General features: G+C 30.9%; 2 protein-coding genes across 6 annotated transcripts in view; both read right to left on the bottom strand.

Annotated features, from left to right (window-relative positions):
• Positions 1-8,629, bottom strand: part of LOC141528388 (putative aminopeptidase W07G4.4) — a 72,613-nt gene extending 63,984 nt beyond the window's left edge. For both annotated transcript variants that reach the window (XM_074244433.1, XM_074244436.1), the window contains exon 1: positions 7,921-8,629. The gene's annotated coding sequence lies outside the window, so the exon portion shown is untranslated. The remainder of the gene's footprint in view (positions 1-7,920) is intronic.
• A 1,090-nt stretch (positions 8,630-9,719) lies between these two features.
• The window catches only part of LOC141528190 (sodium-coupled monocarboxylate transporter 1), a 46,642-nt gene continuing 38,447 nt past the window's right edge, over positions 9,720-17,914 (bottom strand). For 3 of the 4 annotated variants that reach the window (XM_074244112.1, XM_074244113.1, XM_074244115.1), the window contains 5 exons: positions 16,354-16,736; positions 15,138-15,312; positions 14,000-14,154; positions 13,703-13,843; positions 9,720-12,854 (listed from right to left, as the gene is read on the bottom strand). In XM_074244112.1, the coding sequence (XP_074100213.1) occupies positions 11,681-12,854; positions 13,703-13,843; positions 14,000-14,154; positions 15,138-15,312; positions 16,354-16,709 (2,001 nt within the window). In that variant the 5' untranslated portion in view covers positions 16,710-16,736 and the 3' untranslated portion in view covers positions 9,720-11,680. Of the gene's footprint in view, positions 12,855-13,702; positions 13,844-13,999; positions 14,155-15,137; positions 15,313-16,353; positions 16,737-16,820; positions 16,955-17,914 lie in introns of those variants that run through there. The other variant, XM_074244114.1, reaches the window with a different exon arrangement.

Genomic DNA, 17,914 nt, shown 5'->3' with positions numbered 1-17,914 from the left:
TTTGGTAAAAAATGTTGAATTGCGAATGAAATTCAACAAACCAGTTTGTGATTTATGGTTAATCTTACAATCAATCAGGATTAAGGATTAATGGGCTTGTGAAAAAAAGGTCATGTTCGTTTTAGTGTCAAGTCTTATGCCAAAACACTCACGTCACTGGCAGTGGCATCAGAGCATCAAGCCAGAGATTTTATACCTTGAGAGCTTTTCCGACTTTTTATTTTTCTTTCTTCGCTCCTTGCTCTGACGTCTCTTATATAAGATATGGAAAGAGATAAAGAAAAGGCTCTAGCCCTCTGTGGATACCGGGATATGTTTGGCGATCACGTAACTATAATCTCTATCTTTGAAAAGAGTAAAAAAAACGAATGCTCTGAAAAAAGAAAAAGTTGAGCACTTACCGTGGATCCACCGACATCTTGATAAATTGGATGGATACTTATTTTTTTTAATTATTTTCTTGACTCGCGTTGCTCCAATTATTTATTTTTACGCTCCTACTATTTCTCATTTAATTATTAAAATTAGCTTTAATAAGCGTATTGAAAGATTTTAATATTTATGCGCGTTAGTTTCGTTGCCAAGCAACTTAATAAATACAAATATTTTTTGTTATTGAATGTACATGAATACTGCAGTTTTAACGTTTAATTATTTCGCTGAGATTTATTATTTTATTTTTATAGTTTACAATTCATAAATAAATTATTAAAAGATATTAAATAACTCATTTTACGTGCCGCATGCATATAATATGCATGAATGATGTTAATATTACAGTAGGACCTCGATTATCCGGACTAATTGTTGTCGGTAGGCATCCGGATAATTGAAAGTCCGGATAATCCAATATATGAAGAAAAACGGGCTTTTTGCATATGTACATATGTAGTCTGTACCATACATATGTAATGTTAGGTGTTTATTTAAAACAACAAATACATATGAGCGAAAATCAACGTTTATTAAGAAATTGTACATAATGTACGTATAATTTGCTTACAATAATTATGTATGTATTTGGTAATTTGCATTAGGTAATCATGAAATAAAATAATTAGTTTAATTTGGTTTAAAATATTTGGTAATTGTCGTTTGACGTAAGCCACTTCTTCTCTTCATTGCTGCTATATCACGAATTCGTTTCAGCTGTAGTAAACTCACAGTATCACTCTCTGTTTGTTTTTCAAACGACTTGAGAGCTGTTTCCAAGGCATGAAGTGCTTCATCATGAGATGGTTCTGCATCATTCTCCACATCTAGATTTTCTTCAGGTTCATCGTCTTTCGATTCCTGCTGTTCACTTATCTGCGTCTGCAATATGTTTTCTACGATTTCGTCATCTGACATAATCTGAAAACCTTGATCATTACTGTCACTAGTGACCCACTCTTTTACATCATTACCATCACAATCCTGGCATATTTGTATATTTAACATTAGCCTGTTTATATCCTCCATTATAGAATCATCCGTATTAGATATTGAATTTTCATTCTCCTGATTAAGTACTTTGTTCCAAGCCTTGCTTAAAGTCTTCCTTTCAATCAAATCCCATGCATCTATAACCATGTAACAACACTCCTTTAAATTCATTTTCTTAAAAAATGATAAAACGACCTCTACATTATCTTCATCAATAGATAACAACCTACGTAAAAGTTGTTTTCTATAAAGTCGTTTTAAGGTTTCAATAACACTTTGATCCATTGGTTGTAGCAAGGATGTCACATTAGGAGGCAAAAATTTTACTTTAAACTTTCCATTTTCTCTCTCTAGCAGTTCAGCCGAAGGATGGGTTGGCGCATTATCCAGTAAAAGTAAAACATTTCCTTGTTTGCCAATTTCGTTTTGTCTTCTTTTTACTTCAGGGATAAAAGTGTTGTCATACCAGTCAGTGAATATTTCAGAGTTCATCCATGCGCTTTTCTGATTTTTATAAATTAAAGGCACCCTGATATTTTTAAAACATCTGGGGTTTTTTGATTTTCCGATGAGGAGCAAAGGTATTTTATGGGTCCCGGTAGCGTTAGCGCAAACTAATATTGTTACTCGCTCTTTGCTAGTCTTATATCCTGGAGCTGAATTCTCTCGCCTAGAAGCTAAAGATTTTGACGGTAATGACTTCCAGTTTAATCCGGTTTCATCAGCATTATAAACAAAATCTAAGTCATAGTTATTTTCATTTAATTTCTTCTTGAAATCATCTTTAAAAGAGTTTGCTCCATCTACATTAGCCGACATTTTTTCACCTTGTATTTCTAATTCCCGAATTTCATGACGAGATTTAAATCGGTGCAACCATCCGTGACTTGCTACAAACGATTCATCGCCACCTAGTTTATTATTTAACTCTATTGCTTTTTCACAAAGCAAAGGACCAGATATCGGTTGCCCAGTTGATCGTTTTTGTAAAAACCAACAATATAAAGCGTCTTCTAAAAGTTTATGTTTCGGTTTCTTCATCATTTTCCGATGTTTACTCCCGTCATCACTATCCAATTTGCAGGTGTACGACAAAATTGAATCAGTATTTTTCTTGATATCACTAATCGTGGATGTACCCACACCATACTTATCAGCTAACTTACGACCGGTTTCTCCTTTTTTTAATGAATCAATAATATTTATTTTATCTTTAAGTGATAACACCACTCTTTTACGCTTTGACATTTTAAAATTTGTTGACGTGACACGCTCGTTAGAGAGAAGTAACAATTGCCGTCTAACTAAAACAATAAGAAACGCGTGTAGCGGCGTAGCCGTCCCGCCGCCCGCACCCCGCGGGAGGTGCGGGTGGGGCGACGGGCGCGGACGGCACGAGTGGCGTGGCGTTATGCAAGTTCTGACATGTTAATGTTAGAATAAACTCGTCGCGATTGGCAGTCCGGATAATCGCGAATTCGGATAACCGAGGTCCGGATAATCGGGGTCCTACTGTATATTAAAATATTTTTGTATTTTATTATCACATGAAAATTATATATTAGCAGAAAATTAATATATTGGAGCTGATATTTCAATTTAAAATATAATTTTATGTGAGATAAAATTATTATTATCATTGGAAATTGTACCTACCTAAATCGTAGACATTAAACACTGTCTATAGAATCATGACTTCCATTTTTGTAGCATCCTGATTTAAAAAATTTGTCAAAGAAAGCAAGTTATCGTTAAAGAAGCAAAATTGATGAAAAAAAAAGTGTGAAAATATCGTCAATTTAAAATTGTAAGATTTACATAATTTCAGTGACAATAACAATTCATATTGACTAATTAACACTCAATATCGTCAATTAACCCACAGCACATAATCGAGTGCATTGTGTGCTTGCGAATTCGCATCTAAGCTCCTAGTGGACTCACCCAGCGTATCTGCATGTGGAATAAATGCTATCTTTGAATAATGGAGAATACATTGCTTATCGATTATAAAAGATACTTTTGTATAAAAAATCATGTAAGGTCTGAATTAAAATAGTTTTGTTGTAATAGTACACAATAAGAAATTTTTCGTCATTGTGTCGTCAGTAACAGTTTTTAAATGTTACATTAACGTAGGGCTGTGTATTCATTTTATTGAACAGTGGAAAAAAAAAAAGATTTTTTTACTCACAATATTTTTTATGCTAAAAAAAAAAGTTGATTATGCTCTATTAACAATACGTGGTATTTTGCTCAGCGTTATACGTATACTGCTCAGAAATATACGTATACTGATTATCAGAATAGTTCAATTAACTATAGTCACTTAATTGGCATAATTTAATTTTTTGATTAGTATTGAAATTAATGAAAATTGAAGACGTAAGGAGTATGATGAATGTTTATTTTGAAGTTGTTTCAATAATTGTAATTATTACTTATAATTTATAACAATTTTTTTTTATTTATTTTCTAACTAAGGTACCGGCGGGTAATAAGGCCTAGCTTAGGGAAATTTTGAAAAAAATCGAAAATATTGCATTTAATTACTGCAATGTATCATTAATTTTTAAATTGATACATTAGCCATAAAATATAATGGAGTAACGGTAATTTTCACCATAAACAAACACAAAATTAAATTTTTTGAAAAACCTTGCGAATAGGCCTTACTTTATTACGGTAGGGTAATAAGGCCTGCGAGTTATACATACTGGAAATAGTTATACTATACTTGATAAAATTGGTATTAGAGATCAATCATCACTTAAATTGAGCAACAATACTTTTTAAGATGTTGATAAAAATTAGAAAAAGGATTTTAAATTATTAAATTATAAAAAATGTTTACCATTTACTAAAATCGTTTTTTAAGAATTCTTTTGCGTTACTTTAGTATATGACGGATGATGAAATATAGAAGACAAGGAACGTTGTATTGAGACTTTATAAACTTGTAGCGACATTTCTCTGTTAGATGCTTTTACTAGAGAAGTCTTTAGCGGAAGCGGTTATTTTAAATAGCATTTCTATCACTTAAGCCTTATTACCAGCGGGATAATGCTTTTTATATATACTGATACTTATACAATAGGGGAGAGTGGGGCTCAACGGCCCCTTTCAAAAATCAGGTAAGAAATTTTTTATGATTTTCCGTTGTTTTTACCTTTATGATGTCTTTATATTTTGGACCAACATGTGATATTTGGGGGCATAATGGGCTACTCGAAAAAAAAATTGTAACGAAAAAAAAATTTTTTTTTAAATTGCAATAAATTTAAAGAATTCATTATTTTAAGACCTTTTTAGGCCAATGATATTTATCTTGGTATTTACTATTCATATTTCTAATTTTGATTTGATAAAAATATAAAAAAACAAGGTCTCGTTCAGGATATAACGTATTTTAAAAGCATAATCTGAAGACTCAACATGTGATTTGACGAAAAATTTCTTTCTCCGGAGAAAGTAACTTTTTACATGTACAATAAAAACTTAATACATAGTATTCTGGCAGAATCATCTGAAAGCTTTAAAATCCGTCAAATGCTTTTGTTTCAGCACTTAAGTATTTTTGAAAGAAGCAAAAGCTAAATGATCGTGAGGCAACTCTTTATCATTGAAATTTATTTTAGAGCTTTTAGTTGAATCATGTTTCTTGCGTTTTGGCTGAAAACAACTCGCGTAGCTGGATTAACTAATTTTTTAAATTATTTTTGCTATAAGAACCCAGTATTTCTCCGAAGTGGAATTATGGACAAAAAAGCTTAAACATTAACTTTAAAATAAAACAGGAGATAATATAAGAGATACAAGTACGTATAATATATATGTGAAGAATAAAAGAACCGGCAATTCTCCAAGAATATCATTTAAATAATGAAGTAAAATTCGATTTGGCCGACTGGGTCGTTTTAAACCGACTTTAACTTGGATTTTCTCCAAGAGATCCTTTCTCAGTTTCTTCTCATTTTCTTTTCTATAAGCTGTTATATATATATATATATATATATATATATATATATATATATATATATATATATATATATATATATATATATATATATCTATTTATACATTTTTTTTATGTATCTTATTTATTCATTTATGTTCACATTTTCATTTCTTTTCCTAAAGTTTATCTTCTCCAAGATATACACAAAAAATTAAGAATATCAGAGAAAAGCAAAAGTTGGATTACTACGTGACCATAAATTCTCTATAAACATTTGAATTTTTACAACAATTCTTTTTATTCCCTAACAATCAATTTTTACGTCAAAGAAACATCATAAATAATTTATTTGTCTTTTTCAATAAAAATACACATGTATTTTGAACTTATTAATGGAAAATTAGCTCATTACCCTTTATTAAATTATAAAAAAAATGTTTTTCTTACAGTAATTAGAAAACCAGTCGACTCATTTCCGAAACTCATATAAACAAGACGATTCAAAATATTATTTTTGGTAGATAATTGTTAAATTGTAGCATTTAGATAATAAATAACACAAATTAATTATTAAAATTTTGTATATAAATTAAGGTTATGTTTAATATGGGTAAAATTATAAAAATATATACATAAAAATATATAAATATATATCTAGTCTTCAAGATAATTAGTAAATAAGAAGATTATAGTTATTAAAAAACAATGCACACATTTACCCGCAAAGCGGGTCAAGTGTACGCAGTTTGAGTTTCTCTCATGAATTGTTTTTTCTTTCTAAGTATCAAAGTTTTATTTAATATTACTAGATTTTATAATTAGTTCAATAAATAATTTATCGTATGCATGGGTTATTCTGCCTTTATTCGTTATTGTTTAATTTTAATGTTAGTTTAAATCCTTGAGTGCGCACACTTGACCCGAACGACTCTAAGACCTAGAGACTTGAAATTTGGCAGGAATATTCCTTTCGCCGAGTAGAGGTCATCTAAGAACAGATTTTACGAAATTCCACCCACAAAGGGGGTTGTGGGGGCGTTAACAATGAAAAATTCCCGTTTTTAAATTATAGCTCCTATCGACTGCAAATTTCGTAGGAATCTTCTGTAAGAGATGTAGAAAAAGTCTATGGGCAAATTTTCCGATAGCTCATCTTACAGGGGCTTGCGAAGGTGGATGTTAACATTGAAAAGTTTTAATTTCCAAGCTATAGCTCCTATAGACTCCAAATTCTCATTTCAAATTTTTTTCTTCGTGTCAATTATTATTCATTTTTGAAAAAAAGCCACGCAAACATTATAATGATTACACATTGAAAGTTACAATGAATATTAATTGGAATCATAATAACATGGATAAAAGGAATATGCTAATTCGATGAAATTCGGAATTTGTGAAAGTCAAAACAATACTCTAATTAAATTTCAAATTTAGATCTAAAAATACAATTCCATAAAATGCCCAGCGAAGCGGGTGGGTAACAGCTAGAATATTAATATTTATTATAAATAACTTTTTTCCGTTTATATTGTGATAGAAAAAAAATATTCGTAGTTTTATTTTTATTTTTATAGAAAATTTGCATTCACAAACCATAATTGTATTTTTCTTAGTTGAAAATCTAAATTTATGTTCTGATTAAGCATACACATAAACTAATTGAATTTTATAATCAATGAAAACTAGAAATACGGGCAAGCTCAATCAAAGAGATTAAATTAATCCGAATTATAGAGTATATACCGAGAAAGTTTTTGCTGATATTGCATCAAGAGTGGTGATTGAGATGCATTAATTAACAAAGAGGAATAATCTAAACCACTGGAGGATATACAGAAACCAACTAAACTTACTTACGTAAAAGATAAGACAACTTCTTAATCTCGTGTCGTTGGCTCACTGAAGATAAGACCAAAGAAATCTGACCTAGTCATTTAAAACCAAGTGGAAAATGCACTTTTTATTTTTTTATATTCCTATATCTGTCCTCTTTTCATTTATTCTCAATTATAATTGTTATGATTATTATAATTGCCCTCTCTTTTTCTTCTGTCTTAATACTTCAATGAAATTCCACGAGAATGGAAATTGAGCACTTACCTTGATTGCATAATCTTGTTTTAAGAAATTACCTTCCACGAAAACCATTACATTCATGTTTAATCTACTAACCTGCCGTTATTAATAAACATCTGATATATTTCGAGGTAAGAAATAATTTTTCTTCAATATTTTATCCGTCTGATTTATGTTTTTATAATAGATATTGCACGAATCATGATGCGAAGCATCAGAAAATGCTTTATGATCGAAATATTTGTTTCGACTCGGTTTTACAACTATTAATTTAATTACACGATTGGTAATCCACGTAGTCTAATTAATTTGCCCATCATTCGATAGATAATTTAATGGATATTTACTTTGTCATTGGTAAAAGTCAATTCGAGGTAAAAGAACTAGAAAAAAATATCGAAATAGTTAAAAGAAAATTCCGATCAATCTGCACATTTTCCACTTTAAACAAGATAACTTACGTCAAAATTCATGAATTCAATCAGTTCTTTTATTTTTAGATAGAAATCCACTTTGCGGAGATTGGTATTGCAAATGGTCACCCTCCTGAGTTTTGTTTAATCGTTATTAATGAAAAACTACAATAATAAAAAAAAATTCACATGAGTGTTTATATACCTATATATATTTATCCGTATCAGTAAATGTTTTACCGACGTGCGTGATAGCTGATGCTGGCGCACACTCAGTGCGCATGATCAGTTTAAAACACCGTGCGATATTAGAAATGAAAAAATTAAAAAAAAAAATAGTAAATTGTAAAAGTATTATTTAAATTAAAGAAAAGTAAAGTTAGATTTGAAATTAAATTAAAAAGAAAAATTACGAAAACGGTTGACCCTTAAAGCCATCCCTGCAACTTCCCGCTGATTCCATATTTAAGCACTCAAAATTGCACTCATGTTTTTGAGCTCTTAGGTGACCATCGACGAGGTTTTTTGAAGTTTAGAGCTGACAAAGATGTTCTAGAGAACCTAAAAATTCAATTGGAGATCGTGAAAGAAATGCTAGCTGGAAAAATAAAAACTCCTTTGTTAGCCGCGATGAGTGAAATCATCGCTGAACGTTCTAATTGAATTTTTGATGATTTTTGGCAAGCAAAGTATAATAACTGTATGGAAAGTATTACTCGTCCAATTATTGAGGCTGATTGTAGGCCAGAGGCAGTAGTGACGATTGGTGAAGTGTTTTTGAATGAGGAGCAAAAGATTTTTGATTTTTTTGAGCCAGCTAAAAAATTTTTAGAAGACTATTCTGAAAAATTGAAGGGATTCTTACAGTCAGCTGAAAGCAAGAAGCTATCGACTTTCTTTTCAAAAGGCAATAAATTTGCCCATCAACACACTCACTGTTGGTAGTGGTGATGAGTTGATGGAAAAATACGAGCAATTAAAACTTGTAGTTGAAAAGAAGGCTCCTAGTGGGACTGGAAGTCATCCAGAGAAGTCAACTTTTGCAAAAATTTATTCGTGAAAGCAGTGTTACAGCATGGTGAAAAGTTAGTATCAAATAAGCCTGAGATGGCTTTCGGCTTGGCTGCATTAAGCGTAGCCCTTTGCAGCGACTTCCCCGATCTCACGGAGCTCCTTATTGCATACTTCAGGACCAGTTGCTCGTATCTCTGCCCAATTATTTTGGATCGATCTGACGACCAAACTGAAGATGACTACAAGAGAAGTCTGGAGAACGCTTGGCGCTTGTTGAACGCTATCATGAAGTGCAAGCCAACTTCAGAACATGTAGACGCATTGGCAACAGTAATCCGTGGTATTCTTAAAGTTTGTGGCTCTGCAATGGTTGCGGAAAATCCGGAAGAGTTTAATAAATTATTTAATAAGATTTCAACTGATTATTTTTTGAATTTACAGGAAATCGGAGCTGAAGGATCCATTGGAAGGTTGAGAATACTTCTCGAGGCATTTTCAACCGATGGCAACTTTTCAGAACCCAAAGGACAGTTACCTAATAATTTTTAGTAGTAATAAATAATTAATCTAGTTTGTAATATTTAATGATAATGGTAATTATTTTTTCAATTTTTATTATGATAGTGTTAAGATGCACGTTAGTTTAAGGTTGTGGATGTGATGACAAAGGCTGGCTTGGCCGCTAGGGATATTTTTTATTCGGAAGTAGTTCTGATAATCATTCGCTTAAAAAATATTTCTTTGGCTGTTGGCCCTTGAAGTCATCTGACAGTTCAAATCAAAACTTAAGTATATTCTTAATGATATTTTTTATGATTAAAATAAAATAGTCCTTTTGCTTAAAACTTTTTTTATTGTCACATTGTCATAATTAGTATTATCATTAACAACTTTATTTTAAATTACAAACATAATAAAAATAATTGACGCCTGTAATTCTTGTTTTCTCTGACAATTATCATAGTTATCTCAATTTAAATTCAAACAAGATCTGTTATGACTTAATAGATCATTTTAATTACGTTAATCGGTCGTAGGTACCAGAACAAAATTATAGTACGCGTTGTGTTTTGTACTGAGACCGCAATAATTTTCAGGAAAATACCCATACCAGAAGAGCCCGTCATGTGTCTCAACCAGATTAATTATTATTATACTCTTTAACTCTTGCCTCCCACTCTTTTTAATCCCGACTTTCTCTGTTAAGAAAGAGTACCCTCTAAAACTCTTTTTACCGTCATATATATTATATTACATTATGTACTAAAAAACTTAGCGTTTCGCATATAAATGAGCTTCGTCTACACCGCGAGAAAAAAATGTCCTAAACAGAATGTAAATCGTAAAGTATGTTATTTTAAATCTAATTTACACTTTCATATATTCATTTATTACTTAAATTTAAATCTGAAAAAATACAATTTTCTTACTATTACGTGTTGCCGTTAATGACATACACACGTATAGACAATCTATTTAACTCGATTATCAATAAATCTAGACAATAATAACGGATAAATTCGATACGAATGGACAAAATCGCAACGCCATCACGCATTGTCACATTGTTATACTTCTATGTTACGTACTGAACAATCTATATTTATATAAATCCTTGTAAGTCTATTTATAAAATATCACTCAAAATCGCAAGAGTTTTTTGCACTCACTTAAAAAAGCTTATATTAACGTAAATTTAAATATATTTAAAAAATAAGTTCGTCGTCATAAATTATTGCACACTCATACATTTTTTGTCTCAATCCTATTCACATAAGTATAAATATATTTATTTATTACTTTCATAAATATTTGGTATTTATCTATAACATTAATTGTATTTCATCCATCCTGGGAAAAAAAATTATGTAAAATCACTTATGATGGTTAATGTGTTATTATCTGATCACATTAAAAAAAATATACATTCATGATTATATTTTAATGTATAAGGAAACCATCTATGTATAATAACATGTGATCATTAAAAAATGTAACTTATATATGATTATATAAGAGAATCAGGAACATTTGACAATATCTGATCAAATAAAAATTGTCATATATTGTCATATTAGAACAGCATTCATTTATAATTAAATCTGATTATTTCAAGATTTCTTCAATATGTGATTATATGTGATCATATGAATGAATATTCAACATATAATGATGAAAACTAACATATTACGTCATATGTATTATATATGTCATAAATATTACAATCTATAAGGACATTTTTCATGTCTAGTTGCATCGAATAAGAATAATATAAAAATGGTAATATATGCCCATATCTGAAGATATGAATAAATTCTTAATATCTGATCTCATGGCAAACCATTATTCACGAGCATACATGACAACTAAAAAAAAAAATCGATCACTTACACATAATCTTCGACAAAAATTACATTCATATCTCTACATGATAAACTTTTATGCCTATATCTTATCACATAAATCTATGATTAATAATCAAACACAATTTTGTCCCCAGGTTATTAATACTTTTCACATCATCCTCTAACATACAATATTCAGCAACTACCATCCTAAAACGTGTAATCAAAAATACTTGCACCTAACTCTAATTAATAACCTATCTAGCCCTTAAGTATTTATATAATTTATCAAACAAATGCGTTTATTTACACGAAAAAAGTAACATAATTGAGTCACTCGATCAAAAGATCGTCAGTCGGTTCAAGCACCAGCAATATCAGCAAAATATCAATAGCATCAAAAATTAAAGTACTCTAATCATAACCAACATTCCCTCGTGTAACTCCTATCATAGCTTAGTGCCTTTATCAACTTCGTTAGTGACTTCAAGGGACACTTCTTTTAGTGCATCAAGCTTTCGCATGTAGGCAACAGTGTTCTGTTCCAGTTTTCCTGGATTAGCGACACCGCTGCTGTTCAAATTCAGCTTGAACTTGTTAACCTCTTCATCAGTATCGTCAACAGAAGTCATAGAGCCATGGTACGCTGGATTGTTAGCTTCAGTATCATTGTCTCCGAGTCTGCGCGATTCTGCGAACAACCTTGGCTTTCCTGGCATCAGTTTTGATAGCTTGAGCGCGAACGGATGCAGAAGGTGTTCTTCATAAGCATCTTCTTTCTCATTTGCAGTCAGAAGACTGACGATTATCCCAATAATTATAGTGGTCATGCTGCCGATTAGTGCGTAATACATATAGGTGATACTGTAAATTACATCCAGCGGGCTAGAGCTGCTTTCAAGGGAACTGGAGCTGGTAGGTTGACTAGTTGACATGGCTAAGTCAACGCTCAGAGGAGTCACGTCTATGGGAATATTTGTCAGTGGTCTGCGTAGGTGCGAAGAAAAGGAGTCGTTAGTGCAGCCAGCTACCGACAGAGGAAGAGTTTCAGTTTCATCAGTGACCGATAGATGGCCGAAGGTTAACCAAAGGGACATCAAATGGCTAAAAATGACACCTGTTGCTGCTCCCTTCCAATTTGCGCAAGGGACCAACATTGCCAGGACAAAGACACCCAGCAGAGGTCCAGATGTTGCCGAAGTCATCAACATGGAGGACTCTATCACACCTGACAACATGGCGACCAGAAAACTAGCGCCCACTATCAGGATTCCGTAGATAACTCCCACTAATTTTATGATCCTCAACTGCTGCTGGTCTTTCAGGTTGCTCAAAGCGGGAATTTGGCTCAGGAAGTCCTCGAAAGTGACTGTGGCCAAGGAGTTCAGGTTGGATACGGCTATCGTCAAAGCACCGTTGAAAAGTGTCGCCATCACTAGACCTAACAGGCCTGGAAGGTAGGTCAGCTTATCTTCGACGTAGAAGGGGACTATTTCGTCGAACTTTGAGATGTATCTTGATTGGTAGGGATCACAGTCAGCGTAAGCGGCAAATATCACCATACCCACGACCCAGGATAAGGAGAAGAGGATTGTTATGATTGGCATGTTCGCCATCATCGTCCTGGAATCATTTATGAAGATTAAAGCTTGTGAATTAGTGATGATGATGGTGATGGTGATTTCTGGATTCGTTGAAGGGAAATTGACGTGAAGCTTTTTCGTTAAACATTGATAAGGATCGATGTAGTCGGCTTACAATTGATGGACTATGCAAGAGGCTAGATGAAATGCAGTTAGTTTATGTAACATGGTACGTATGCGCGAAGAGCGGAAAAATTTTTTGCTTTCTTTTAATGAAATTCTCTGCGGAAATTTTGAAGCCTTGATAAATAATTTTTTTTTAATGTTATTGATCTTCATTGAGAATTTATAAGTCATTTTTTGGAAGTCAAATTTTTTTTTGTTTTTTGTAGTTTATGAAATCAAAAAAAAAAGATAACTACTAATTTCACTTCTCAGTAAAATTTTTTAAAAATTGAATTATAGAGTACCACACTATTTTTTGTTTTTAAATCATGAAAAACTGAACAAACTTCAAAAAGTTATAATCTAAACATTTTTTGTGAATTCTTTAAAAATTTGTAGATATTAACGTTCGGTAAATAATTTAAAAGTAATGCAGCAATATTTAAATATTTCTATTATTCATATTTTACATATATAATAAAGAATTTTAAAAAAAATATATCAATAATACAATTGAGGTATCAATTAATTTTTTTTTTTTTTTTTTTTCAGTATTTTTACAGCAAAGATAAAATAAAAGAAAATAAAAAGCTAAACAATTACCGAGGTAAATAAATTATTATGCAAGATATTTTGGCATTACTAACGCAATATAATAATATCAATAACAGTAATGATAATATGATCACAATGTTAATGTTCTAAAAAAACCCATAAACTTACTTATTGACTTTGCTTTTACTGCTCATGCTGCAGTAGCGCTGAACGAAATTTTGTTGGCAACCAAAAATGGACAAGCTCATAAATAATTGACCCAACGTTGCCGAGATTGTCGTAACCCGAACAGTTGGATCGGTATTGAAGCTGCAATATATTATCAAAATTATTAATATCATCAGGATGAGTACAGCAAGAGTGCTATCCTATTGGAGAGGTGGGACATTTATATTAAATAATGTTGATTCAGCTGTAGATAAAACTATGATTTAGTGACACGTTAATTTAATGGATATTACTAACTCCAAAAAGTCAAGGCGGCCACGTGAATGAGTGACGTTGAAAACGGTGCTTGGTCCTCCGACGTCAATCACACCTTGCACAATAATTACAATAGACACACCAATCATCGTCACTCCTTGAATTACGTCCGACAGAATAGCTGCTGATAATCCACCCTAGTGGTTATAAATAACTGGTTATTTATATCCTAATCCTCATACATTCTACTTTGTATTTTTTTTTTTTTTTGTAAATAAATACTCATCCATAAATCGATAAGTGACCCTAGCCAAAAAATTAAAGGAATATTCTGGTCTAGAATTATAAAAAAATAAATTTTTTGACACACGTTTTTCTTGAAAATCTTTTCTTTTAAAATAATTGACATGATATCTCAAGTTCTAGTAGAGCGATTCATTTGATATTCAGTGCACTGAAAAAAAAATTAAGTTGAATCAAGAGAAAAATTCTCAAACCAAAAATATAATTTTAATGAATTTTTAGTCCGGGTTCGAGTCCCGATCTGGGCATTCCGAATTATTTTTTCGGTTACCGAAAAAATTCCCATCGAGTAAAGTCTTCCCTTTCCCTTTATTATGTCTCACCCCAGTTCCCAAATTTATCTTTAATGACAAATTTAGCTATGAATTGTGGCTAAAACACATAAATTACATTTTGGAGCTCGAAGAACTCAAAGAAGTCATAAGTAAAATTTTAAGTTTCCTAATTTTTCTTGTTGCACTAGAAGAAATACCTCAAATTTGAGCCTGTAGACCAGAATATCTCTTTAAGCATTGGGTTCTTCAAATATATTCACTTCAAATTAATTGAAATATTTATTTAGAATATATTTAAACTACCGAGACAATTTATGTAAAATTTTGTCTTATCAAAAATAAATAAGATTATTCAATTTACATATGCATTAATTTTACTTCAGGCTGAGAGTCTTGAAATCGCTGCCAGACATTCATAAGTCTCTGAATTGATTCATTTATTTTCTGCTATATATGTATATTATCAACGAAGAAGATTGGATCAAAATTTATCATTTATAGACCGCATAACTTCATAACAAAAGATATTTTATTCTTAAGACCACTGACTTTTTAAGTTTAATCTTTCGATAGAAATGATTCTAAAATAGTAATTTACTTACTAGCGATGAAAAAACAACAGAGATGGTGGTCATCCCGACGATACTAGCCCAATAAGGAAGACCGATCACGGTGTTTAGTGCAACACAAGGCGTGAAAATAACTACAGCCAGTGTCAAAAGACTTCGTAGCACGTAAGAAAAACTGGCAAGACATCGGACTAGTTTTGAGTGAAATCTAGTAAATCAACAAATAAAATACATGTCAATTCTAATATTCATTATTTAGTCATACACAGTTAAATTTTTGCGTTATTACGTCAAAAAAATGTACGTTAAGTTTTTAACATTTTTTTGTATTGCTTTACGAGAATTAACAAAAGCAAGCGTTAAATTTACACATAAAAGTGTTAAATATTTAACTCAAATTTTTTTTGACGCAATGAGGCAAAATATTTTTGTCCAATAGTTGATAGTTCGGTTGTTCCATTCAAACGTGCGGTAAAAATAAAATTTTTTTTTGGGTTTTTTTTTTTTTTTTCGGTATTATTGAATATTTTACTACTTCAAGTAAACAATAAACAATCTGATGTTTTTTTTCGTGAACACATTTTTGGACTAATTTAATTTTTTATTAATTTTGAGTGTAAACTTTTTTCTATTATGTTAGAAAATGCTAAAATTTCTAAATTTTAATTACAAATTTATGATTCTTAGCAAAAAAAAAATCACAATTTTCAACAATTCTGAAACAATTTAATTAATGATGAAATTCTATAATTTTGAAGTTAAAAATCAGTAAAAATTCTTAATATCATAAGAAAATCATTAAAAATTATTTTTCCAAAATTTAAATTTTGAAAAAAAGTAAATATTAACTTCAATATAAATGAATACATTGTTGTAACAATTTTTGACGATAAATTTCAAAAGTTTTATTTTTTTGTGATTCAAAAATATCAAATTGAAAAAAAAAACCACCAACGTTTATTGTACCTAAAAAATTGTTTCGTATTAGTTTCCAAAAAAATAATTTTCAAAGTAGGCGATCGAGACTATTTCAAAAAATTTTGAGTTATACATATCTCACATAAAACAAAAACAATTTTTTTTTTTCAAGTCTCATATATTAAGTCCCGTTTTATCCAAAAAACTTCAAAAAAACAATTGTTATCTGAACATTATAAAAATTCCAATTACTATACTGACATTAAAAATTCTTGCACAATTAATACTAAAAACAACAATAAACAATTAAAATAAAGAGTGAATAATTTACCTCATATCTAAGTACTGATAAACAGATGTTATACCAAGACTGTAATAAACAGGAACAAAGATAAAACATACAATCGGATACGCCAGCAGCATGCCGTAGAGAGTTTCCCACATGGCGCTGCCGTGATAGTACAATTCTGACGGATATCCAAGAAAAGACCTCACACCGAGTGTGCCACGTGCTATCGATAACATCATTGCGCCCATTGACACACTCCCCGTCGCAAAAACATAACTCGCTTTGGTTTCCTTTTTTTTCGCCCGAAATTTTCCCCACAGTGGCACCACAAACGATATTACGATTACGGTAATAAACACCAAGTAGTCTACTATCATCTCGGATGCTTCCATCACCATCTTGACTCCCTGCTTTCTATTTACAGTCTGGAAGAAATAAAAAATTCAGTTAGCGTAAAACAACTTTAATTGTAAATTATAAATTATGACTTATGGATAAAAGGATCGTACACGAAATAAAGAAGATAGAGCCGGCAATTATAAATAATTGTCAATTATTGTTAATGGGTATTACTTAACGCGTCAATGAGTTCGCGCTATTGATAATAAGCGGAGAGTACAAACTATAATAAGAAGATAACGTCTGTATAAACTGGATGACAATGATATACTGAATAAGTTATATGTACAAGAGTGTTATTATACTGCACTATTAAAGTGACACCAGTGCTGGCTTATCTTATAACTTGTAACTTATATCTGTGTGTGTGAAGATATATTATAAATTATGCTAGTATTGATGCGGTAAGAGAAAATTTGTATAGCAGTTAAACATATAATGTACAACAATACGCATTTTGATTCGTTGATTATTAATTCCCGACACTGGATTTACTCCCCTCTATTCACGCACCAGCACTAATTATTTGCTCGTGGTGAGTAATCATAAGAGATATTACTCTTTGCTCGGTATTTACTTTTATTTAAATGCTTTTTTTCATATTCGAATACAATAGCTTGATTAGTTGTCTCGTGACTCAGACATTAACCGTCAGAGCTTATACTTGATGTAATAAATGAAAATTACTTCATTGATTTAGTTGATAAGGAATTATCGCTTACTTTTTCATTGCTATTCAAATTAGGTACTTTTTTTTGTTAATTTTTTTCTAAACAGTCATTTGATGATATGATTAGTTAATATAGTTGAAATATTTGAAAAATTTAAAAGTGCAAGACTTATAATGCTCATTTGATTTTCATAAAAAAAATCTGGACGGACAGGAAGGTTAGTTTGACTTAAAAAAAAAAAAAAAATTTATACTAAGGAAAACAATAAATTATTTTAATTCAAGAAAAAAATTATTAGACTAAGATAAAGTTCTTAGTTAAAAAAAAAAATCTTGGTTCAAAAATTTTTGTTCTTATCCGACGCAGTTTTTCAAGCACAAAAAGGTCATTTACTACCTACCAAACGATTTAACATAAAATTTTAAAGTTCTGTGAAAAAAAAAATTTTTTTTTTAATTTTTAACCAATAAAATTCTCTTGAACGAATCCACCGATTCCGATGCGGCTTGTAGCAATCGATGCAGTTTTGTACA

This window comes from Cotesia typhae, unplaced genomic scaffold (assembly GCF_013202065.1).
Source record: "Cotesia typhae breed Kobodo isofemale line unplaced genomic scaffold, CoteBio_Ctyphae contig_43, whole genome shotgun sequence".
NCBI lineage: Eukaryota > Metazoa > Arthropoda > Insecta > Hymenoptera > Braconidae > Cotesia > Cotesia typhae.
Note: the sequence above shows the minus strand (reverse complement) of the source record. Positions and strands in the feature narration are given on the sequence as shown.